The following is a 27,435-nucleotide window of genomic DNA, read 5'->3' as shown; positions in this document are numbered from 1 at the left end:
TCGTTTCGCCATATATCTCTAGTTGTCCCTGCATGCGGGTTCTGAGTTGTACTCCGTACCCACTCGGTACGCAGGTTGGTTTCCATTCTCAGGTCTATACTTGCAAACACTGGTGTTTTTGATTGTTTTCTTGCCTTGAACTCGACATGCATGAAAGTTTGGAACGTACTCGTTTTCCCTTTGAAAGCTCGGGGTGAAAGTTTCTGCTCACATTCCCAGTTCGTTATCGTTATTACTTTTTAAGTATAAAGTAAGGAACTTTAATGATATTTGATATTAAATCTAATTATAGTAGGGCTCCATAATATATCAAAGAACTCCAAATTACATCTTCGAGTATCTAGTCACACAACCTACGGTCTATTTCGTACTGGATTCTTCTTTTCAAAACGACTCTACCGATCATCTTTCGTGTATTCTACAACAGTGTTGTAACACTGTATATCATTCCAAATGATGGTAAACGTAAACACTCTATTTTCTAAACAACATACTTCAAAAGTTTCTTCTTTCTGATTATGACATAACACAGTTGAGATAACTAATTTCGATACCACCACCACCACTATCTTCCCATCTCCCAAAATCTAAATATATATCTGTTTTATGTTTTAATGTAAGCAGTATAAGCATCAGCAGTAGTAGTTGTAGTAGTAGTTGCAGTAGTAGTAGTTGTAGTGTATGTACAACGACAGTCTTTTTTTGAAGTGCAAACTGCTCAATACTGGGACCTTCTTTCATCTGTTTCAATCCAGAGTAAACTTTCTTTCGAGCTGATTATTCTGTAAGTCAGAACTATTATATAACCGTTTAAATTTGGCTTGTGATCTTGCAAGAATTGCTTAGGCGATTTATGTGTTTTTGCTCAGTCCCTATTTTGACAAGCAAATTTCCCCTCATCTTTTAATTTCATTTCAAAACTTTTCTATAACCTTTTACCAGAGCATTCCAACTAAGTGCATAATTTTGTATTCGAATCCCTCGATATGCACTATGAAACTATTGACTATTTAAATAAACTAAAAAGGACTGATTGAAGCTAGCATGCGCTTTCCTGGACTTTATCTTAAATAACACATAATCCGATTATTTAAATGTCGGGGTTCACTTTTTTTATTTCAAAATGTTCCCCTCTGTAATAAGAAACTATTGAGTGGTATTTTGTTTCTCTCCGCAGGCATTTATGGTTGTGAGGTCACCAAAGTAAACCAGTATTGAAATCAAGTTAGCACCCTTAAGACAGAGTTGTAGAGTTACAAGGCGAACATGGAAATCTACAAAGTTTCATACCTCTGTCTCAAATGGCATTAGAGTACATGAGGTGTCGTGAAATAGAATACGTAAAAGTGTATCATAATTCATCTCTGAACGGCCTTCCGGTTATAAGATATAAACAGAAATGAAATCAACAACGAAATGTGTACTTAAAACCTTGACCTTGAGAATATTACTCCAAATATGAAATGCAGTAACTCGTATAGTTGAACTATATATTGCATCGAACTTAATTCATTTATCTTAAATGTTTGATAAATTATTGAGCAAAATAGAAAATGCTACTGAAACAAAATAATGACCTGTAACTTAGATTCCTGCGAAATGTGCAAATAGATATCAGACTGGGAATGCAAGTTTAAGCTTTAAGAAGACTGGATTCATTTATATATATATATATATATATATATATATATATATATATATATATATATATATATATATATATATATATAGTTATTGCGTTTATATTTGATTTCAGATTGTTTTGAGGGAATTTGAAGTGGACACTATATAGCAATATTATGATTAACAGAATTTAAAGATCATCAGGTCATATCCTGGTAGTTATTTATTTCCCGGTGAATTTATTCCACCATGTTACATGCTTGATGAATATACTATGACATTTTCTGATTCACTTTTCAGATACGTTCATCTTATCTCCAATATAGTGGTCCAGCTATTATTCGGATTACCTCTTGAGATTGTACACAAGTGGCTTCGAGTTATGGTTCTGTATTTTGGTGGTGTTTTAGCAGGTAGTCTAATTCTATATAATAAACTCTATATTCGTGTAAGTAAAGCTGTTCGAAACAGGTACTACCAGTCTGTCCTTCTTTCTTGTAGTCGAAAATCAAAATATGAGGCAGTTAATTCAACGCCTCTACACTGTAGGAAATGTGGAGGTCATCATTACGTTTGGTCATTCATGCAATGTGAAATCGATTTCAAATTTCATTTCCTCACTAATCCTATAAACTATGAAGTTCAGATCGTAAATGATTATGCAAGCAAATGCCAGTCACATTTTTAAAGCCATTATAAGTATCATCAAGGTCTTAGCACCAGTCGTAAAACAAAATACAATTACGTCTGCATTTAAACTCTTATCAAACTGAATTGTATCACAGTCGGGCAGATTTCTATTCGTCGTCTTTTAAGATGTTTTTTTATTGAATTATTTGATCAAAGCTGCATTTCGTCGAGCATAATGGTAAGTTAAAGTTAGTACAGGACGTGATTTTGTACCTGTTCTAATACGGTGTAATAAATTAAATACTTTGCAAATAAGCAAATAAGAGTTATCAAAAAAGGAAGTTTTGAGTATTCGCCTACCAGTCTTCCTGATGAGTTAACGTGTAAATGATCAAGCGATATGCATTGCATTTTTCTTAAGGTACGTTTAGACAGACTAATCATGGTGGTCACTGATGTACGTAGCTGTAAATGGACCACCAAAGATCATCTCCAGCACCAGACCCGTTCGATTTAAAATGGTGACACAGGTCCATTCGAAGAGCATACTCGTTATATTAACGATGTACGTTTGCAAACTGGTATCTGTTCATGAAAATAAACATAATGAAGCTTTGCAAAAATGCCTTATTAACTTAAGGGAATTTTATTACGCTATTCTATGAAAACCAGTAGTCCCGTTTATAGGCATAGCAAAACGTCAAAGCGCTGACCTTTGACCATGATTATGAGGTCATCGATAGGGTCACTTGAAATTCTTCTTGGATATTTTTGTTATATAACCACATGCCGAAATTAAATTCATCCTTGGTTTTAATCATTGTATTCGAAAACCGTTTTACTATATAAACCCAACCTATAACCTTTCACGTTGAAACAATGGTCATAAGAGAATCATTTGCATGAGTCCAAGATATTTTTCAAGGATACTCACGGACAAGATTTGATAAAACAAAAATTAAAATATTCATGTATGCTGTATCATCATATTCACAACCCAGCAATGTTAGACACAAGAACCATGATCTTTTGACATTAATACAAATGACTAACGAACTTTATATATACCGAAGCTCAGATACAGAGTGAAGCACAACTTAGATCCTTGCACTTTAGAAACGTTTGCAAATACAGTTGCTCTTACAAAATAAAAACGATTACAATCCAACCTTGTTTTACAAACTTTCGTCAATAATTACTTTTTTATTAAATGAAGCGTGTTCACATTTACACAAAAAATGCCGAACTCTGTTGACTGGCCGTCTGTCCTACCCACAAGATCACGGAAGGTTGGTGATCGGACATGCTTTAAACTTTGCTAAAATATATCAAGGCAAAATATTTGTAAATAATCAAGTCCTATTACTTCCAGTTGTTGTGATCACAGGCTGTTAAAGTTTTAATCCTGGGTCTCAATCATTGAGCTCAAGGTCACACTATGCTAATTATCGTAATCCTCTACTAACGTGATTTTAATGTGCTCTAATTCTACGTATGGACAGTATTTGCTTCTGTTCGGTACGGCTATTATTTTAATACCTTTAATGCAGTTCAAGAAATACGTTGCCTGATTTGGACTGCATGGTCATGATTCCAGAGTCACAATTATTGACTCTGATCTTCATTTCCCAAAGTGACGGGTGTAAATCTTATGCAAGCTATTATTTATATGCACTCGAACTCAAAGTTTGTCTAAGATAAATGTGTATTTCATATATTGTTCGCGTAAATTACGAAAGAAAATAAATATAGTACTTAATTGGCATAGGAGGATGGTGCCTAAACACATTCTGGATATGGCCAAGACATGCGGACATGAGAAAGTTTGATCAGAACACGTTGTATCTGTCCGAGTTATTGTGTTCACAAGTATCTGCTAACGGTTTAAGGCTCGAATGGCCTCTTGTTATGTGTCTTTAAGTTATATTGTTTGATAACTTTTGTCAGTTATAGTAAGTTATAAAAGGAATGTTTTATAGCTATTTTTGCACAATGTTGTAAGTTGTAAATAGAATTTTAACACAGCATTTGAGTTCACAATATTCTAGGTCCAGTCTTATTTTACAATAAGGCCAGAATGTTTCTATGGAAAAAATGACATCAAATTCAAGCAAAAATATGTATATAGAGGTATTATATAAACAATTTCGTTCCTGTTTTGGTCAGTCCCTGGGAACACGTTTGTGATCATGGTTTACAGTTGTGATCAGATACAATCTGAGATGAATACATTTAAATATTGATTAGAATTACTTATGTGCTCATTCCATGTTGGATGTACACACACTACTTTTTGATTATTGTGAACTCATTCAAAGACATTCTGGATTGCATCATAATGTTACATCATGACATTCGAGTCTGTTCGAATTCATTCAAAACATTCTATTTATACTTGTGATATGGCATATAGGATTATTTGGGATTCAATTTACAATACAGTAAGCGTCTCTTGAATTTTCACTTTGTATTGTAGATACAGCAATTGATTGTTGATTTTAATTAAACTGTTGGTTTCGCTTTCTTTCTGTTGCATAATTCAAGACTGAGTAATAACACGCATAGAGTGTCTGACTAAATTAGAATATCATAGGTCACATATTCAGCGACCTTTAGTAGACACACACACACACACACACACACACACACACGGAGAATGGGAACAAATGTGATTAGCTTATCTTGTTTGAGTATGCTGTCTATATTTGCTCCTGACCGGACATTGGTGTATATTTTTATTTCTTGTAGGCTCATTGGCCCATTCTGTTACGGATCCTCACGTGGCCCTTGTGGGGGCAAGTGGTGGATGCTATGCTATTCTTGGCGGTCATTTAGCATCCATACTACTTGTAAGTATATTTTGTGTGCTCCGTCTTTGTGTAATTTTGGTTTGTACATCATACACGTAGATATTACTGTCCTTTGGTCCATTCCATGGTTCGCGATGCTATTAACTTTATACATTGCAAATGCCAAATGTTGATGGGTAATCAAAACAAGCATTTTCTTTAATACAAGTTTCTTTATTGTACTGCACTTATTCGGACAACCATGTTGTATAGCAGGACAATAATGTAACAGGCATACCTTACGCTAAAGAAAATTATTCAAATAAATATCGTTCAAGAAAAGGTCTGAACTGCATCTTTATTTAATGATGGAAGAATTGTGGTGATTTCTGACTTTATAGTTCCAAAGTACAGTGTCATGTCATATTTCATATAACCATATACGAATTCACGTTAATTGATTACGTTCCTTTGTCTTCCACTTCAAGAACTGGAGCGAGATGAACCATGAATACAAAACGAATCCCATCAGATTTGTGACCAGCGCGCCGGCCAGTCTGCTGATTATGCTCACAATAAGTATGTATGGTTTTTTAGTTTGCTTTTTCACATCAACTTTATACATATTCATGCCGAATTTGTTTCTAAAATGGACTTTTTGTTTATTTCAATTGATTGTAAAGGTGTCATTAGATGTTCCTGTTATTGTATGAGGTTATGATTTTCCGGTGTTATTTTTATGAGGTTATGAATTTCCGTTGTTATTTTTATGAGGTTATGAATTTCCGGTGTTATTTTTATGAGGTAATGATTGTGCGATGTTATTTTTATGAGGTTATGAATTTCCGGTGTTATTTTTATGAGGTAATGAATTTCCGATGCTATTTTTATGAGGTTATGAATTTCCGGCGTTATTTTTATGAGGTTATGAATTTCCGGTGTTATTTTTACGAGGTTATGAATTTCCGGTGTTATTTTTATGATGTTATGAATTTCCGGTGAACTGACCAAAGTGAAGCTGCACATGAGCAGATTCCTTTCCATAGAAGACGAAATTTCATTTCTGTGGAACCACTAACATAAAATCATATCCATTATATGCACGCTTTCGTCTGTTAGTGTAGATTATAACTAGATTTTGTTAATCATGCAGAGCAATACTATCATCAAATATTGCATATTGGACTTCATCTTGGTTGGGGGATTTCCGGGGGTAGGGTGTAGTTCCAGTAACTTTAGTGCAAGTACGACTGATAGAGCATTTTCCTTCTGACATGATAGCGAGAACAGTAGGTTCATTGCATATTCTGAATTGGTATATTGCTTCTTTCTCTGCAATTCGAAACTTTTCTAATGTGTACTGTATACTTCTGTCTTTTTATCAAGTCCATATGCTTGTGCGAATTATTTAGTCTTAGCCTGTTGTTCATCAGATTGTGTGCCCAGAACCTAAAACAAATACTTTAGTAGATCTTTTAGCTTTTTCTTTGATCAACAAAAGTAGAATCCCACATGAAAATCTCTTTCAAATGAAATATCATGTCTACACCATTCTGTTTAAACGCATCTTTGGAAAGATTTCAAAATATTTTACACCGAGATTACACTGATGACTGATAATATAGAAACCACCTCGTACGACCCTGACCGTAAATATGGCAAGCCTTGTTAGAGATAGCATGATGTTCTTGGCCACTTTCATTCTAATAAAATGACTTCCAAGTTCCATCTACCCAAACCAGATGTCATCTCAAAGTTCGAATCATTGATGATTTCTCCGTACTTCTTCGTTTATATATCATATTTACACCTAAAAAAATATACAAATTCAAGATGTCTGGATTTTTTATTTAACAAATAGCGTCGTTGATTTGTCTGGTATCTTAATTCGAAGAATGAAAGATTACGGATCATTTTCTTTCTGTTTCAGTTTTAGGTGACACTGGCTTGGCGGTATACAACCGATTCTTTGGGCCGGGTACAAAAGTCGGAATTACTGCTCACATAGGTGGACTTCTTGCGGGTAAATCATCCAAACAATCGCTTATGCATCACTGCGTTTAATGATTCAAAATAATGAAGTGTAAATATCTGCGGTGGTTAATTACATGCACGACAATCATAGTATGGCAGTTTGTTAAAAAAAACTTCATTTAGTGCATGTTTTATAGAGTGTTTCTCAGGCTATGCATTATCAATAAATATATTGTGAAGTTTCGAGGAAATAGCAGAAAGAGACAAGAAAGCAAAAGGAAAGTAACATCGAAAGATATAAACTATTATTCAGCTTCTTGAAGATGATTTAGATATAAAATTTCATCTTAGATTTTCATGGGGGCCCCGAGTGGCCGAGTGGTCTAAAGCGCTCACCGTTCCGGATCACTGCCATCTCACCTCTGTCTGCGTGGGTTCGAGTCCAAGGCTCGGCTAGCGTGGATATGTGGGAAAGCCTGCCAGTAGCTTCTTGTGGGTCGGTGGTTCTTCCCAGGGTTTTCCAGGGTTCTTCCTCCACCATTTATACTGGCCGCCATGTATAGCCTATATTGTGCTGAAAAATGGCGTTAAACCTTGGAACAACAACAATAGATTTTCATGCAGAACTGTATTTAATCAATACAAAAACAGAACAGAAGACACAATCGTTATTTCAATAGATTTGATGTTAAAATAAATCATCACCGCAAACGTGTTTTGTTGTAAAATGATCTTTATTTCATTATGATTAATTTGAAAAGTACTCAAAAAACTGAAATAAAACTGAAAAGTTTGTAAACATTATTAATGTAGCCCAACGATACAAAATTATGTAAATTCGTGCAAGTTGGTGAGGTTGTTTGTGTATTAACAACTGTATATTCGATGATGAGGTTGTTTGAGCAGTAAAAACTGTATATTCAATGATGAAGTTGTTTGGGCACCAACACATTTATAGATGATCATGCCATGGTCTGGGTAGTAACAGCTTTACAGTTGAGTAACTGCAGTTGTTGAGGTAGTAAAGAGTAAAAACTGATTGTCTAAAACGTAGTAATAAATTAATCTGTATTCACTGCTTGTCTACAGGAAAGAGATAATTCAGCGGACCAGTTTACTGCTAGACTAAATTATTTTAGGTGGTATTGTAGCTATCAATGTCTTAGATGAGAAATTACCTTTGTATATGATTATCTCGATAAAATTAATTATTGATTGTTTAGGATAGATGGGTACATCTCTATTTGCTGTTAAACCTAGTAGGAGTGCTCCCTTTTAAATATGATGTTAGCCACCCTAGTGTGGGATGTTGCATTCGGCAGTTCATGCTCTCACGCAATTGAAATAAAGAACCGATTATTGGCAGGGAATGTTATGTTTATAGACACAACAAATCTCTGATAACAGGTTTCCATCCATAGCCAATTATTTAGGTTTATTGGAACATTTATAGCTCTTTAAGTAGGTGGAATGTGCTTAAAATAGGGTTATTAAGTATTTACGGTGAAGTTTTAAATTATTTAGCTCACGAGGAAATCATTTACAAGTATTTTCGTACCTAATACATTATTTCAGAAAATTTGTGTGCACATCAAATCTTACTAAGGTGTAAGTGGATAGAGAATATCTGGTCATAAAAATGTGTGTGCCTTTCGGTTTGTATGTTAGAGTTAGATCATTGTCTACAGTTAACACTATCAGACCATAAGTTCACTCACCTTTGGTCTAGACGTGTCTTCAGGAAACGCTTCCTCTGACGTCATCTAGAATCATCTATAATCTAGAGTCAACCATGACGCATTTAGATAATCAGCATGTTGAATCAGACGGCTTCTTGTTGAATTAAATGTGTAAAGGAAAAACCCTCCCGCTTGTCTAATATCGCAAGTGGGGCGCATTTACATCACCACTGGTACTACAACAGGACACAAACCAAGTATTAGCTCTGTACAATACAAGAAACAAAAAAACATTTAATTTGGGCTGTTTATCAGACGAAAATGCATTCACATTTTAGGAAAATAGCAAAATGAGGACATGAGTAAAATTACACTGAAAATTGATGCAAAAGACAGATTATAATCCGGTCTACAATTTTTTCGCAGTCGTCTGCTTCAGAGATAAAATGTGTTATTTATTCTGGAATTTTATGTAGTTAATTCAAACATGACAATTAAAACCCACTCTAGAAATGCACTATAATATATAGTCAACCATGACGCAGTTGGATAATGAGCATGTTGTATCAGACGGCCTGATCGTGAATTAAATGTGAAAACAAAACAAAACCATCCACATGTCTTATACCACAGATATTGTGCCCACATTATTAGCCCTTATAGCGTTTCTACATTATTGCAATGTCTTGATGAAAGCTCTCGCTGTGCTCGTCGCTGCTCAACAGTTCGGTCGAATAAATCTAGATTAGAATGTAAAAATGTATATTTAGTGACACGTTGCAACCAAGGCTTTTGTGTGCCTTGAAGGGGTTTTCCACAAACTCCCTGTAGTTGTCTGCTTTGATGTTTCCAAGACATTTTGGCCACTAACTGGAAGGCTTTCCATGCCGTCTTTTCTTTGCCACGCAATGCACGGTCAAATGCATCTTCTCGAAGAAGTTCACGAATCGGAGGACCAACAAAGACACCTTCCTTTAACTTAGTTTCACTTAACCTTCAAAATGTTCCACGGAGGTACTTGAAAGCTGTTTGTGTTTTGTCCATGTCCTTGACAAAATTCTTCATCAGACCCAACTTTATGTGCAAGGGTGGTAACACTATACGATCTTTCTTGATGCAACAGGTGGTGGATGCTGAACACTTTGTCTCCCATGCTCCAATGACTGTGGTAGTGGCCACTCTCCCTTGATGTAGTAGGAATCTCTCACTCAACTATCCTTTTCGCAGAGAAAACAGCAGTACTTTGTGTATCCGGTCTGTAGACCAAGCAAGAGGGCAGGAACCTTCTATTCACCACAAAGCTGCCACTGATGTTAGTCATAGTTTATACACCTCAAAAGTTGTTTCATGTTTTCATAAGTTTCCTTGGTATCGAATGCATGGCCAACTTGACTTGATGGACAAATATTGCTGTTATGCAGCAAAACAGATTTAAGATTCATCTTTGATGAATCAATTAGCAGTTTCCACTCATCTGGATCATGAACGATGTTGAGGGCTGTGATCACAACATCGATGTTGTTGCAGGCTATAAGATCACCTTCTATGAAGAAGAATGAGACAAAATCTTTTTGACGGTCATGGAACATGGAAACCCTAACATCACCTGCCAGGAGATTACACTGTTGTAGTCTGGAGACCAAAAGCTCTGCCTTACTCTTGCACAGTTCCAAATCCCTAACAAGGTCATACATTGCACCTTGTGTTATGAGGTGTGGTTCATATGACGAGAATGGGTGAAAATATGGGTCATTTCACATTGATGGCTCAGGACTAGAAGATTTATCCTCTTCATTTGCCTCGTCTGACTCGAGCTAGAATGATTCTGGTGCCTTAGGAGCCGGCACTCTGGGCGTACAGCTGATGGAATGTTTGGATAATGCACACTCCACTTTTTCTTCTTTGACACCTTCCCAACTTGAGGCACCATGCAGAAGTAACAATTGCTGATTTGATCTGTTGGCTCTCTCCAATTCATTGGCACTGTAAAAGACATAAATTTTCATTTCCTGTTCAACTGCTGGTGAAGATCTGTCGCACAAGTGTTGCAGCATATGTGTAGGGCCCACCTCTTGTCCTGATCTCCAATTTTGCAGCCAAAATAAAGATGATAAGCTTTCTTAGCTATAGTGGTTATATTTTACTGCGCTTTTGTGATGCAAACGTCACTTTACCACAAACATAGCAGACAATGTATGCATTATTCCCACCATTACGAGGCATCTCTGTTCAGTTTGGCTAAACATAAATGTGTCCCTTTGCAAAATCAAACACTGACAAATCAGAGAGCATGACACTGCATGATTTCTAAAGCTGATATAGAGGAATTCGATCAGCAGAGTGATGTAAGCTTAGTTATGATTGCATCCACCATGACTTTTAGGAATAACATGATGCAATTCGTACCATGTATGACGCAATACCAGCTTCATATTGCATCATTCATTGTTTTGCCTAAAAGGCAAGTACTGTGCAAACCCAGTTATAGATTTATTCATAGATCCAATCAAAGTTGCATTTTAGTCATTTCTGGTTTAAATTGAGACCCCTTCCGTTTATAACTCACTTATCCGCTGCCGTTCCCCAATCTATGGTCGTATATACTGACCCAGTATCATATCTTTAAAACTATCAACACTGTTAAGCACCATTTTCGTTCTCTGTGACCCATAATTAGTAAAGTTTTACTACATTTATTTCGGAAGCATTTTCGCTGTAGACCAGAATTATTAAAAACCTAGTTTATCTAGTCTGTACGTTTTGGACATGTTGCGAAAGATATAATATTTATGAGATATACATAAAAGGAGACACTGGAAACTGAAATAATAAAAAACTATTTGAAATAAGTTGAACAGTCGCGTGATTTATCCCAAAATGACTATTAACATCTGACACTAATATATATTATCATCTGACACTACTATACGCAAAATGGCTAAAATATGAAGTTCACAAAGCTACAATAATGACAACTCATAATTTTCATCGTTATTCTGGAGGCAAGTTTCATGTCAGTAATCATGTTACCATATCAAGTTATTCAGATCACAAAAACAGTGAGTATTAAGTTGTGTTACTACATAGGTTTGAGGAATAACAGTTTACTATTGTTGTTACTACATCACCTTTTAAAGATTAAAAAATGTCACCTTTGAAATGGGTAATGTTACTAAATGTTATTGGGAATTAACAAACTATTATTGTTACTACATCAGGTTTGGAGATCACAGAGTCGATTTTATACTGTTACCTTATAAATTGGTTAATGTCACAATATGGGTTTGGGTATTATCAGTGTAGTATTGTTACTACACCAAATTCTGTAGATCACATAATATGTGTTATTGTCAACTTACAAATAGGGTAATGTTACTGCGTGGATTTGGAAATTAACAAAGTAGTATACTCCATCAGCTTTTGGAGATTACAAAATCAGTGATACACTGTTACGTTGGAAATAGGGAAATGTTTCGACATGGGTTTGTGCATTAACAAAAACAATATAATATTGTTCCTACACATGTTTTGTAGATCACAAAATCAATGTCACATGGATACCTTGAATATAGGGTAATGTTACTCCGTGGATCTGCGAATTGATAATGTAGTATTTGTTTACACATCAGGTTTTGGAAACAACAAAATCAGTATTACAGGTAATGTTAGTGTGTGGATTCTGGCTTTAACAATTACTAACATATTTACAAGTACAGCATGTGTTCACTGTACAGTTTCTTATAAATGTTCTTTATTAAAAGTAATAATGTGTCCACAAAAGTTTAAAATTCCCATAAACAGAACAAGCATTCAATTCCTTTCTTATTTTAGAGGCCATCAAAAACAAAATAGATAGCTTACTAACATGAGGATAATGACTAAATCTGTTTCATACTCACCTACACATTTTCTTATCACTTTTGTATTCTTCAGTTTCGAATACTGATAATAATATAAATTTAAATTTTATTTTGTTGAATCAATTTACTATTATAACTGTCAATTATAGAATGTGTCCATCTCTACAGGTTTGATGTTGGGTGTGCCTACCCTGAAAAATCTGAGGAAGATGCCTTGGGAGAAGATATGTGGACTGGTGATGGTAATAGCTTTTCTGGTGTTCGTGGTCTTCTGCATCTTCTTCAACGGATTTTACAAGGGATATCCACCTACAAATTGGACATAATACTCTCCATTACTAAATCCACTGACCATGATTTTCTGTATCCTATTCAATGGATAGTACACGGATATCTATCCACAGGGTGGAAGCGTAGTTGTCCTTAGATCGACCTTTGGGACATTGTATTGTGTACCTTTATTGATAGAGTTTCTAAGGCATATCCATTCACAGGTTGGAAACTTTGTGTTTTGCTTCCATAAAACCATTCATTGTCTTCCATATCGTTTTCATTAGCATGCTTTTGGAAAGAATAACTACCCAAAAACTGGGTTGCATTCTGTTAAAAACATATACTGATATACGTGGTCTTCTTTATCCTCTCCAGTAAGTGTTCTGGAGGGTATCAACACATATACTAGTCCACTGTCTAGTTAGCACGGTCTATCCTTCAGGGGCTCTTTTTTCTTTAGTCTTTTAACTAGGCACACATACACACACACACACACACACGCGCGCGCTTATAATCTTACACACATTCACACATTGTTGTCTATAGCAGCATTTCACAACGGAATAAATAACTTCATTTGTTTAACACAAGACTCATGCGACTTCTACTAGGAATACGTTTACAAGGCGTAAATCTACTAGTGGTCTCGATGACGTTGTAAAAGTCACAATCCTTTCTCTTCCTGGCCAGATTATCACAGTATTGTTAGCATGCTTATCTACCTTACACCACTTTGCAATCATACGAAAGAGATTGTTTCTTAAATAGTTATTCGATTCAAAATGTTTAATTCACTGAACACAGACAATGTTTACCGCAAGAAAAATATATTACTTTTGTCAGCTTTAAGTTTACAGCATATACAAAACTATTTTACGAAGGAAGTTCCATGTACAAAATGTAATTGTTCCGAAGAAATATGAGTACGGGAGCTGTCAATTTATGCATACACTGCTGCCTCACTGTAATATAATATTTTAATAATTTATAACCGGTATTTTCTTTAACTTGGACCTCGCATTGTGTCCATCCATCATCAGTTTGATTTCTACAAGATAACTCTACTCGGAACTGTTGGATTTGCTTATTCCACTAATATTACTTCCCGCTGTTGAACCTTCTCAAAGATTATTAGACGTGAACCAAATTTTACATGCAAAACTCCAGGATTCCAAGACATCATTTACAAGCGTTATGTCTCTAGATCGCTTGTCATCCTCGCTTTTGGTTTTGCAGCATGACTTTACTAAGGATTGCAGTATTTCATTTGCTGCGAATAGTTATATAGATGAGAATTTGATCAACAACATTTACAAGACTTCTTCCCACATATTACCTGACTTCGGTTTTCTCGGCATAACTTTGCCAATATTGGTTCTATTTCACCCCATATTTTTTGGGATATAGCTTTATTTTGATGAGCTCTTGAAGGGGTGGATTTCGAGAGTTTCATGCATTATTTGCAGGAGTTATATCCCTTGATTACTTGTCCTGATGACATTTCTGACAGTTTATGTAGTATTGCGGTGCAATCGATTGTTGGATGAAATTTTGAACAAGTTCAATATCTAATGCTCCCTATTCTCATTTTGGTATGTATGGCCCATAATTATCCATCCATCGTTTGGTTCCGCAGCATATAACGTAAATTTTGGATCTGAACATATATTGACAATACCTTGTACATGAAGGGCTTTAAGTTGCAGCATGTCATGGCATCATATAGGGGAGTGTATTGCCATTTAGGATATTGATGATTTTCTACGGTCCTGGCAAACACATTGTACTGATCAGGACCCTTTGCGATGTAAACATTGCTAATAAAGTTTGGTTATAAATCATTAATTAGGTGCTAAATTAATGGAAAGCTATTAATTATAAGCCATATATAGGAGATAGAGTTTTCATATGAAATAATGCTGTTTAATGAAATGCTATTCCACAAAAAGAAGCTAATTAACAAATATGAGAAGACTTTGTCGTCTTGAAAAAATTATACAATTATTCCAAATGATACAAATGTCGTTGGAAATACAAAATAATAGATCTTGCCTTTATTATTTTCTAAATGATAGTATACCGATCAATAAATATGTGCTAAAACATTAGCTTGTATTCTCTCAATAGACAATCCGACAATTGAGATCAAGGTGATTTGTGCCTTATATCATGTAAATAATCTTACACTCATGCCAGAACATAAATAAGAAGAATATCTCATGAATTTATTACAAGGCAGCGTATATTTTTCCCATTCCGTTGCATTTTGAAATCATTTGTACTGACGGTTCCTATAAGACATGCAAGATAGACGGTGATATAAAGAGAGAGAGAGAGAGAGAGAGAGAGAGAGAGAGAGAATAACTGTCAGCATCCAGTCCTTTGTTGCTGCAAATAGCATTTTTGTATTGCTGCTTTACTTCTGGCATGTTGTTTAATGTACACGAAAGTACCACAAATTAACGTTTTCGTATTTGTTATGTCTGTTGTTTTACTGAATGTAAAGTTGTTTTGTATGTTTCATTTTTATCCATATTTTGATATATTTTTATCGTTTGTCACCACTCGATAGAAACTCGACTTATAGCTTATTTTATAACCAATGATATTTGTCTCTTTTCTGCAATATATGTATGTTTTATACACGAATGATATTTTGCACTACCTTTTTGTATGACTTTAAACCTTAAAACAATTGATTGCAAACTCAAAACACGATTTATTTTACAGGATTTACATCATTTGCAATTATCTAGGCGTCTTCGAAACACCAGCAACATGTGTACATGTTAATATCTAAAACGAGCACCAATGCACATGATGTAAAGGTTGCACAAGTGTGATGGGCTGTCTATTCAAGCATTATTGAGCATATGTGCTTGTCAACAGGGCACATAAAGCCACTTCATACTCATTAAATGACTGCATATGTTTGTGTAACATACACGAATCTTTATAACAAACGTGTCTTGCATATGCATTGACAGTTTCCTTTTTAAGAGGATCTAGCTATTTGTTGATATACATATTTAGGAATCTCTCTTGGTAATATCGGATTCGTAACGCAAGTTCGATATGTTTTTATGCAAATCCGAGCCGGCTGTCTATATGTGACTTTTGGACAAACAACTAGCTCCCATACCCTCGCTATGGTATCGCGAATAATATGCTCAAATTGCCTTTAAAATCCAGTGAACCAACCAAAAATATGATGACTTCATGTACTTTATCCTATGCGTAGACCTTTAGTTGCCAAATAAGGGGAAAACAATTGAAATGAAACACTTTCACAAGGTTATTGAAGTTAATATCATGGACGGACAATATTTTCCTAATTATCCAATGTATCTTTGTGTGCGGAATTTACGTTGAATGCCAGCTGTACTTATAATTTATTTTGAATGTTAACGAAGGTAGTATAGAGATTGGCATAATTAGATCAGCTCGATAAAACAGAAATTATCCATGTTTTGATGTTTGTAAAAAGAAATACTATTTGAAAAACTACTCAAAGGATAAAATCAGACTAACTGTAATGCACTTTTTAAACAGCAACCGGTTAATCTCATTTTTATTTTACTTGTTCTTGGTGAAGTTGGTCTTTTAAAGAACATCTCTATACTATTGTGAACTATGACAAGCTGCTCAATCCTATCTTTCAAACCAATACATGATATTTTATTTATGAATTCCATTTTAAGCTGTTTTTTCATTGTGAACAAAAGATGATTATGAACTTTCGGAGGCAATGATGTTTCAAATATTATTTTAAATAATTAGCAATAATGATATAGCGTTTTAATATCTAATAATTTTTTTATATTATGTTTATACGAAACAACAAAAAGTAAAATAACTGTTTTGTGCAATTTTTTGTCATGGTTGATGTTGAACTGAATATATCAACGAGCTTAGGCTAGCGGAGATGACTTAGCCGGTGCTGAAACATGACAGTTATTGAAGGTCGCCATGACTTGTATCTTGAGCAATTATACTTGACGTGTTTATAATTCGTTGTTCGTTTTTTATGTGTATTGCTCCTTCTCCCAACCAACCAATCCCAAATAATTTTGTCCATTTTGAATCAGAAGCGCCACAGTTATGTCAGTGACCATGACCCTAAATAACTGCTGAGTTAAACACGATGTCGAATAAAACTTGCATGAAGACAAAGCTGTTTTAAAAGCCTAATTTATGCATTGTTGGGCTACAGAGGTGTGTGTTTCAGTACAGGAATCATTGTTCGATTAAGGTGTATGAATCCCTGATTAAACATTTTCTTTGAACTTAGAAATTTTCAAAATCAAGCCACGAGATTACGATAGGAGAGTGGCGATGTAGTTGTTGTTATTATTAGTAGTAGTATTATTATATTGTGTGGAGTTGATATAATGAATGCATGACTGAAAGCACTGGTTTCCGACTGGGAATCCACAGTAGCAATGTTCATTCTGAATGTGGAAATTTTCTTAAATCTTGAGATTTAAGGAAGAAATAGAGGTAGAGTTTGCAAATATGCTGTGTGGTCACTTAAGCCTTCAAATGGTTTTCAGCGCCACGTATAGATCAAGATGAATTCCGCAGTCATATGTCCTTGAATTAGCATTAGCATTGATGTAGTCCCTGAAGTTTCTAAAGTGTCTACAGAATCCCATAAATTCCCTTTATTAGTCGTTTCAGTTTACTAGATAAAGTCAGTGTTAAAATCAATGTTAATTCTTTCGTATACAGACTGCTAGAACTTAACGTTTGGTGCTGATTGCAAAAAACAACGAACAAACTGGATATCCTGACCCAAGGAAGTCTGCTTTTTATGACGTTTTTGATTAGTAAATTCATCTTCATTAGCCGCTTCATGCGCATGTTTTAGGAACTCGAAAATTGGTGCATTCATCTGTGATTCAATTAAGCTCCGAATATGGAAGAAAATTTGGCGCTAAGTATCAACAGAATTTTTGCCATTTATACATACCAAACATTTCATAAAAGATGTATTGTATTCACAACGTAAACGAAGCTTTTCTCTCAGTATCATGGAAAAATTTGGGTGAAAGGTGAAATTGGCTTTCAATATGTCGGTCTTTAGCACGTGATCTTCCTACTACATTGTTATGAAAAGTCAGAACTATGGTTAGTTCTTAGCTGGTAGATGCTACAGTACCTATGAATATTGTTTTCATGCAAAGAAATGGTTTGTCTAAGAAATTTCTTAGTCTTGGACTCAGACATATATATGCCGTGATAAAGTGCTAACTCAAGTCACGAGTTATATATACAAACTCTTGTGCTGACACATTGGTTTGAGTACTTAACTGTGCCTTACTGCCCATTTTTTAATCTGTATATTTTTAGTGTGTGTAAGGTGATCCATGTATACTGCAATAGATTGTCAAAGATAGATATATGGGGAAATCACAACAAAGTCCACTTGATTATGGCAAGTAAACTGCATTTTACAAAACATTAAAATTAAAAATTGAACGGAACTCTCTTGTCTTTCCATTATAAATTCTCAACACTTATTCTTGTCTGTTTTCGAACTGTTAAATGTAATGAGCAAGTGACCATGAGTTAATATTTCAAAATCATTGTGTATCATCCCTTATACGTGTGAATGGTGTGCAGTAGAAATCGAAAAATAAGTAATATCAGCAAGCAAGCAAACTGACGTTGTCTGCTATATAGCGGACATAAACAAGTAATGACAACTGCCCTAACACGGAATCTTGGAGAACCCAAGCAATTACTTAATAGTTTGATGATACTAAAGTCCAATAATAAAAGAAAACAATGAGAGCAATTTGATTAGTAGATGTCGAACCATGATTGAAGTTTATCAGTTTCACTTTTTTAAATTATGAAGTACCTATGTAATCCCTAATCTATCAAAATCTTTCCTTACATCAAGAAAGTTAAACACGTGATTTCATTCCAACCAAGAGAACAACACACTTTGTGATAATGTTCAATTAGTCCACGAGCATTTGACCGGACCTAAACAAACTCAGATTGATATTTATAAATGAAATAATCTGTATGCAAAGTATAAGAGAATGTATTTCTTACATAAACCTCGGACACTAAGCTCATTGGAGAAATTAATTTATAATTAATAGCGTGGCATGACAAACGTTCGCTTTCACTCTGCGAGGAACATGATAGTTTCAATTGATTTATTATATTTACATTATTTATAATAGTTGCAGGGTCACGGATATTTCTTCAACTATATTTTAACAGTTTAGAATAATTGTATTGGGTCAAGAGGTTTTGTTTAGGTCAAGACTAGTTATTACATGTATTACTTTTATTTATGTATAATGGTGTCAGATAATAGTTTGATTTCTAACTTCGACATATGGCAACTTTTTAACCTTATTATTTATATCACAGTTATATTTTGAACTACTGCTTTCTTAATGCTGTAATTGATAAAACTGGAATGCGTGAATCATGCAACGGCTCAGAAGGGACTTTATTCCTGTGAAATATGGTTTCACGTGTCAATTAGAACTCTATACGTCATTTCTACCTTCATATTCTCAGTTTTAGACACATATGATTAAATGTTACTAATGCAGCTTCAAAAATAAAAATAAGAAAAAGCAGCAAAGAAACACACTATTTCATCAAAATATTATTTTTAGGCCCTCATTCCCAAAGGTAGAACGCAGACATCATGCAACGATTTAAAACTAGCTTAAGATGTTGACAGTATGTAAAAAGCCTTCCTTTGAGAATTTGCCTTCGAAAATGGCAAACTATTGCCTAAGAACAACCCCCAACAAAATAATAGTAACAAAGATAAATATTGTCATGCGTCTAATGCTATAAATCATTTTGTTCGAGGCATACACTATATCTGTACATCGATCAAAATCTCTAAAGATATTTTCCTATCAAAAGTCTGGTATCAAAACATCGAGAAGGATTGTAATAATTTGGAATTCCGTGCTGCTTAGCGCAATTTCTCAAGGAAAAGCGTATTCCTAGTTGTCGTCAAACCCGAAACTCGAAATGGCAGACGTTGTTGACGTACAAATATGCGACAAAAACCAATTTTGAAAGTGTTTGATGTTTTTGATATACTTTCGAAAACCAAAAAGGTATGACACTATACACGATATTTTTAAATAAATCCTCAAAGAGTACCTGCAGTATTGCAAGCTGATGAAGGTAATGCTTTTTACAGAAGAAACCTTAGAGATTTGATGGATTCGAAAACTTTTAATAAGTTCAACATACTCGGACTAAAAAGCTCGTATTCAGCGGGGGAAAATGTTAAACTCGAATAGCGACAACCTGGAATGTTTTTAAATTACCGTATATGTCAGTTTTATATACCATGTCATTCTTGACCTCTTTAACTTCGTAAGGACCTTTCCACTGGACTAGTAACTTATTCGTGCTAGTAGGAAGAAGCAATAAAACCTGATCTCCTACAAGAAATTTCCTATTTCGCGATCTGCGGTTATAATACTTGGCATATCTGCGTCCCGATTTCATTAATTCGTCGCGTCCCATCTGGCATGTACTTTCCACTTTCTCTCGCAGATCTAACACGTAATGGTAGGTAGTTTTTATTTCCTCGCTCGCGATGTAAACTGTCCATAGTTGGCGTAGTATCCGAATCGGGCCTCGAACTGTTCTTCCATACAGCAATTCGAAGGGTGAAAACCCTAAACTTTCTTGCGGTACTTCACGGTACGCGAACAGAATCGCGTTCAAATAGCGGTCCCAGTCCTGCGGACGTTCCGCGCACATCTTTCGTAGCATACTTTTTAGGGTACCATTAAATTTCTCTACAAGTCCATTGCACATCTGATGGTATGGGGTAGTGTTTAGCTGTTTGATTGATAACAGCCTACTTATTTCACCCATGAGGTCGGAGGTGAATTGGGAACCACAATCCGTAAGGATTTCTTCTAGCACCCCTATCCTACTGAAGATGTCAACCAATGCTTCAACCACCCGTTCCGTTTCAATAGTTGGTAACGCTACAGCTTCGGGATATCTGGTTGCGAAATCCACAAGAGTAAGAATATTACCGGTTCTTCCTTTCGGTAACTGGTTGTATTGGGCCTACAGTATCCACCGCAACTCTTTTAAACAGTGTATCTATTAATGACATGTGTCCTAAGGGCACCCTTGTGACCCTTCCCTTACATACGGTTTTCTGGCATACATCACAAGACCTACATAACCGTGTGACATCGCCATTAACACCAGGCCAGTAGAATTCAGCGACTACTCCACTGGTGGTCTTCGCCTTACCTAGGTGTCCTGCCATGCTAGACTCATGGGCCACCCTAATTACTTGAGATCTGTATCTCTGGGGTACGACCACTTGCCAATACCTCTTACCCTCCGGAGTGTTAAACACCCTATGAATTAGCTCGTTCCTACGAACGAATCTCGAGCTGTTCCCACCCTTGTAGTGTCTAATTGCGCCGGACGCGATTTTCTCAGTAACAGTTTTAGTGGATTCGTCACGTTCTTGTTGTCGTTCGAATTCATCACGCGAAATTCCGGAGATCGATTCAGGGACTATTAATTTCTGAAACACGTTTTTCTCTCGTCTGGTTTGCGTTCGCGTTTCGACTGCCTGGGTCAAAGGTATCCTGAAATCTGCCATGGTTGGAATACGGGAACCTTCAACATTACTGATCGTCAGATCGTAAATAGGGTTTTAATGACAAAGGGCATCTACAGTTCCGGTTAGGAAAGGTGTTTCTACCGTGATCCTTGCTACGGGAATGCGACTGATCGTTTGATCAAGTAGCATATATGGGGACTCCCACCCGAACATTTGGTTATCCTGCACGAGACTACGTTTGATCACTACAGACGTGCAACCAGTGTCACGTAATGCTACGACTTCTCGACCGTTCACGAAACCTCTCGCGGTTGGTACTCGCGCTTCGGGGAAAATACACGTGCCAAGTGTATAAATACCTTGTTTTACCTGCACCATATTATCAGATATACATTTACTCTGTATAGCCACGGCTACCTTATGCATAAGTCCCTTTCTTTTACGACATTTTACTTGAACATGACCCCAATCCTTACACAAGAAACATTGTATACCCTGACGACCTGTATCCCTAACTGACCTACTTGCCTCAGCTGATTTCACAAGCTCCCTAGGCATCGGTCTCGTAGACTGGTTTCCAGACTTAAAATCTTTTGAAACCACGTTCTGGGTTCCCCCATGAGCCTCTGCATAGAAATCGGCTTGTTTAGCCATATCCTGTACGTTTGAATAGACTTTCTCTCTCAGAAACTGGCTTAGTTCCCGCCCAACTGTGTTCAACAATTAATCTCTGAGCAAGAAATCAGTCAACCCTTCAAACGTTTTCACCGCTTTGCTGCATTCAATCCACCGCTGAAAATAGTTTGCTATTCTAACGATGAACTGATCAAACGTTTCTCCCTTCTCGGGCTTGATATACCTGAACATGTTACGAAAACCCTGTTCAGTCAGCTCGTACCTTTTTAGACGTGCTTACTTCAGGACGTCGTATTTGAACACATCGTGTCTAGGAAGTAGCGAGTACACATCCAGCGCTTTACCTTTTAATAAAGCACTGCGATGCAGTGCCCAGTCATTTCGACTCCACTTCAGGTTCTCGGCATACCGCTCAAACCGATGAAGATGACTATCCAGGTTATCTTTTTCATCGTCAAAGGGGGGTAGTTTGGGACCCTTTAATTTAATAGAGGCAGAATCGTATTCTCCTTTTCTAGCTAATGCTAACTCTACCGTACGTTCATGATCTCGTTGCCTTAATCTTTCTTCTACCTCCAAAACGTCTAACCTTGCTTGTTTTTCTAACTCTATCTTCTCCCTCTCAGCTCCCCTTTCCCATTCTATCCTTTCCCTTTCGGCCTGTTTTTCTAACTCTACCTTTACCTTCTCTAATTCTACCCGCCTTTCCTCCGTTTCCCTTTCAAGTTGTTTGGTCATTTCCATCTCCTTTACCCTTCCATCCCTCTCTCGGGCTTGTTCTTCTCTTTCTAATTCCCTCACCTTTATCCTTTCATCCCTATCCCGGGCTTGTTCTTAATAAATTCCCTTAAACTTTCTCCCTGATACCCAAGATATTTGCCTAAGGCGACCAAGTCCTTAAGGGATGACATGATTAATAGTAACAAAACATATTTAATTTTAAAAAAGAAACTATTCCTGAAGAAGGCAACCAAAACAAAAATGAATATGTAATTATACTAGACCCACAGACCTAGAACTACTAAACAAAATAAACACCTACTTCATGATTATCTTTTCGAGAAGGACACACTCGATTATAAACAATAAGTGTAGACTTTCACAAACAATATGATGACGATTCACTTAATCCAAATATCCAACTTCTGACACCATTGTCGCAGAATAGAAACCTAGTGGGTCTTTGGACTAAATGAATAAGACAAACACAATGTGAGAAAGATGGAAATTTATGAATGAATTAATAAAGAAAACTATATAATGTAAAAATACAATGATTCTCCCACGCTCTCAACATACGATTTACTCAAATCACTCTGCACAACATTCACACATCGAAAATAAACCGAAAATATTAAATCAATATGAAGTACATATCCAAGAAACCTCATGGACTGCATATACGCTTCAAACAGTATTTTACACTATAAGAGAGACTCACATAATCTCGAATATGAATTCCATTAAGATTCAAAATAATCTTATGAACACAACGAAGATTCAAAATAATCTTATAGATATAAAAATGCAATGAAACAATTGATCCAGACGTATGCTTCTAGACCCCTTGTACAGTCGCACGATTCCTTGGGTTGGCCCACACTCTTATCGGCCTTTACGAATCCACCACCTGTACAGTCATACGTATACACGTACAGACAGCATACAGCACCCTTTTTAATTTGCTGCGTCTACGTCCGTGGCATAGACATACCTACATACATACATACATGCATGCATGCATGCATGCATGCATGCATACATACATACATACATACATACATACATACGTATCGACAACACGCAGCATTAAATATTCTGGAAACTCCAGATAGCTTTAAACAACTTTAGACAGCTTCAGACAGCCCTAGTCATATTCACAGTCACATTGACAATCACACTTCACAGCGACAGACACAATCACAGCGACAGTCACAATCAGCTACAATAAAACCAAATTGATAATAATAATAGTTTCTGTATAATCTCTAGATATATGACAATACTTTAACCTCTAACAGTGACTTGTAATTCAAAGTTCAAATCTGCGTTGTAATGAATGCATTATTACGCGATAAGACATTGCAAACAGAATAAGCTTCGCATATCAAATGAAAATGTAAATTTAACACTTACCCCTATGTATGTATGTATGTATGTATGTATGTATGTATGTATGCATGCATGCATGCATGCGTGTGTGTGTGTGTGTGTGTTGTTGTTGTTGTTGTTGTTCTAGGGTTTAACGCCATTTTCAGCACAAGATAGGCTATAAATGGCGGCCAGTATAACTGGTGGAGGAAAAACCCTGGAAAACCCAGTGAAGAACCACCGACCCACTAGAAGCTACTGACAGGCTTTCCCACGTATCCACGCTAGCTCATCCTTGGACTCGAACCCACACAGACAGAGGTGAAATGGCAGTGAACCGGAACGGTGAGCGCTCTGTGTGTGTGTGTGTGTGTGTGTGTGTGTGTGTGTGTATGTGTGAATATACACACAGTATGACCCAACTTTAGCATGCTCCATTATAACATAAATTCGGATATAACATGGTTGTGATTTGGCTCGCAAAATTTTATATACATGTATTTCTTTACGTACCCGGAAAATAAAAATTCTAGAAGGTTATATTAACTAGGTGCTTGTTAAAAGCCAGGTACACCCAGTATGAACCTGATGTAAACAAATCATTTTACGCTAAGAAATAAAAAATAAAATAAAATTGTTTACATCTTAAACCCAAAATCCCATCATGAACTTGTTTACGATGGTTGCTACAAATTTTGAAAACCAGGTCAGGATTTACGTCAGCACCTGGTGTTTATAAACTAACAGTCAATGTCAAATTTTTATCTGAAAAAGTGCCATCTCTAGTGAATAGATTACGTTACAATAGCATGTAATGCAAAATATTATTTTAAAAATTAAAACTGACAAATGATGAAATTGAAATAGATATATATTAAATCATATATAATTATATCAAATATACATAGTACCACTGTTCTCTCCAGGTGTAGGGTTTGGATTTTGTGGAAAATCAATGCTCACAAATGTTTTGCTAAGAGTGTGCTGTTCGTAACAAATTTACTGTAGGAGACACTGACTGACATCTGCTTGAGAAAAGCTTACACCCTGATGGCCAATAATATCGCACCAATGGAAATATATATGAAATGTTCAGAAACGACCTGTCGGTGATGACTTTTCTGATCCTCAAAGATAGTGTTAGCTCTGAGGAGGATAAAGAGAGTCAATCTATTGAATTTGTTAAACATTTAAGTACGAGTAAACAAGCCAATAATGGTTTAAATAAATTAATGAATAGATCTATTGACTTGTGTTTATTTGACATTATTATAATGGCAGACATATTTAATGGTAGCTTTTGGGGCGGTTAAGTTCATTTCAAAAATCTAATAACGTGCCAGAGCTGATCAAATCCCATAGCCCGACCACCAGGAGTACTCATTTTCTAAATTTTTTAATTAAATCTTTATATGTTGCTAGTCTGGGACAATAACGTTTTTCCTATTTTAAAAAGTCATGCATGTTTGTATTTATATGATTGTGTCACTTCATTAAACTTTATCTGGCCATTCATGCCCACAGGGTGTACTGAACATTCGATTCCACCTCTTCTATGTATACATTTGCATCCTGGATCTCATCTAATCGTAGTTATTGTTAACTGGTTCATGCATACACATTGTATTACTGCTAGACAGCATTTTTGGCTAATCAACCAAATCATAATACACCAAATACAACAAAGCCTCTGTGATCAATTATCGGTGTTTAAAGGGGCTCGTTGCAATTTGTTTACTCAAACCAGAGAGCCTCGTAAATGGCTCACTCTGATTTTCATGCACTGGGTAAGTGTGATTAAATTGATTAGAGGAACTTCACACTCACTTTAGTGTAGGTTCTCTTTATGAACTGATTAAATACCAGTACCGATTCTTGAAATTTTAGTTGATTATACAGAATTTAACTTCCATGTGAGATATTATTGTAAAGAAAAACAATTACGCTTTGTAAAAGGCCGTCTCCGTTCATATTTAAACAATAATATGTCATTTATGATCACTTCAGAAGTAGTTGTCAGGCAAAGTGATATTTAATCTGTGGACATTATTAAGAAATTTGGAAAAGAAAAATGTGAAAGTGGAGAGACAAAATGTTACATAGCTCCTGAGTATAAAGTAACTATTTCTCACATAACTGCAAGACAGATTAATTTTCTGCTGCATCAGGTTGATATGTATCCCTGTCTTAAAATTACTGATCTAAGTCTGTTCCATATAAACACACATGGTACCCAAGGAAAGCAGGTTCTTAAAAATATATGCCAGGGTACTTTGATTTCACAGCTGTCATATTAAAAAGAAAACAAATGTCTCAATTACCTTTATGCGTGGGTATCCTACTTTAAAAGTTGTCTTCCCTGGGTCCAGTGTACATTTTAATGAAACAGCCCCTAGAAGGACAAATGTGTTGCAATTATTACAAACAATATCCCAAACTGTCATAGGTTGGAACTTCAACTTTTGCATTTGTAAGCGAGTACACACAATTTCCTCATCAAATGGCAGATTTGTTGAAATATGAGAGGAAAGAGAAAGGTTAGGTGACAAAATTGAATTTTTGGAAACCATTTGTCCTTGACAGCTTTCATAACCTTTCTAGTTTTCTTTAAGATGAAGTAACAACAAATCAATCATTGCATACTGTGCACCCATTGCATACAAGCTGTGAGGTGTAGTCTCATTTCTATTATGTGTAAAATGGATAAATATGACAATATTGTGGCATAAATGGTGCATAAAACATAAGCCTCATACAAGGATGATACGGTGACAGTCATACACCTCTACCAGCAATATTTATATGCATGAGTAGCAATGTATCATGTGAAGGTGAACAGAGGTACAATTATAATGCAATTAATTTATTTCCCTAGGAAAACAATGTAAAAATGAAAAATAGGAACTTACGGTTTTAATAAATTAAATCCACAAATATTCTAAGAATAATCAACGAACTAAATTCTAGAAGTCCTAGTAATGAAATGTTCTATAGAATTCAAGTTTGAGTCCCAGTGAAAATTACAAAGTCGAAGGCAATGGCGTATACTGTAGCTAGTATTATACTGGTGGGACTACAGATCTTTGTTGATTCAGAAAAAAATATTCCTGAATAAAATTTCAAGAAATTTATTTGTCCAATAATTCTGTATAAGCACTCAAATATTTCCAGGAGAAATAATTAATATTTTAGAATTCAAATAATTTTAATAACAATTAAAATGTAACGCTTTCCAGTGCAAGATCCCAACTAACAAACTTCTCTTTAGACATCGGTATAAAACC

The 27,435-nt window shown here is 35.7% G+C and overlaps 1 protein-coding gene across 6 annotated transcripts in view; it reads left to right on the top strand.

Moving 5' to 3' along the window:
- LOC149779926 (rhomboid-related protein 2-like) overlaps positions 1–16,838 on the top strand; it is a 164,131-nt gene extending 147,293 nt beyond the window's left edge. For all 6 annotated transcript variants that reach the window (XM_089936628.1, XM_089936626.1, XM_089936629.1 and 3 more), the window contains exons 7-11: positions 1,924–2,036; positions 5,002–5,102; positions 5,531–5,621; positions 6,973–7,065; positions 12,724–16,838. In XM_089936628.1, the coding sequence (XP_089792754.1) occupies positions 1,924–2,036; positions 5,002–5,102; positions 5,531–5,621; positions 6,973–7,065; positions 12,724–12,881 (556 nt within the window). In that variant the 3' untranslated portion in view covers positions 12,882–16,838. The remainder of the gene's footprint in view (positions 1–1,923; positions 2,037–5,001; positions 5,103–5,530; positions 5,622–6,972; positions 7,066–12,723) is intronic.
- The last annotated feature ends 10,597 nt before the right edge of the window (positions 16,839–27,435 follow it).

This window comes from Sinohyriopsis cumingii, chromosome 16 (genome assembly GCF_028554795.1).
Source record: "Sinohyriopsis cumingii isolate HCF-2022 chromosome 16, ASM2855479v2, whole genome shotgun sequence".
NCBI classification, from domain to species: domain Eukaryota; kingdom Metazoa; phylum Mollusca; class Bivalvia; order Unionida; family Unionidae; genus Sinohyriopsis; species Sinohyriopsis cumingii.
This window is presented reverse-complemented; position numbering and strand designations above follow the sequence as displayed.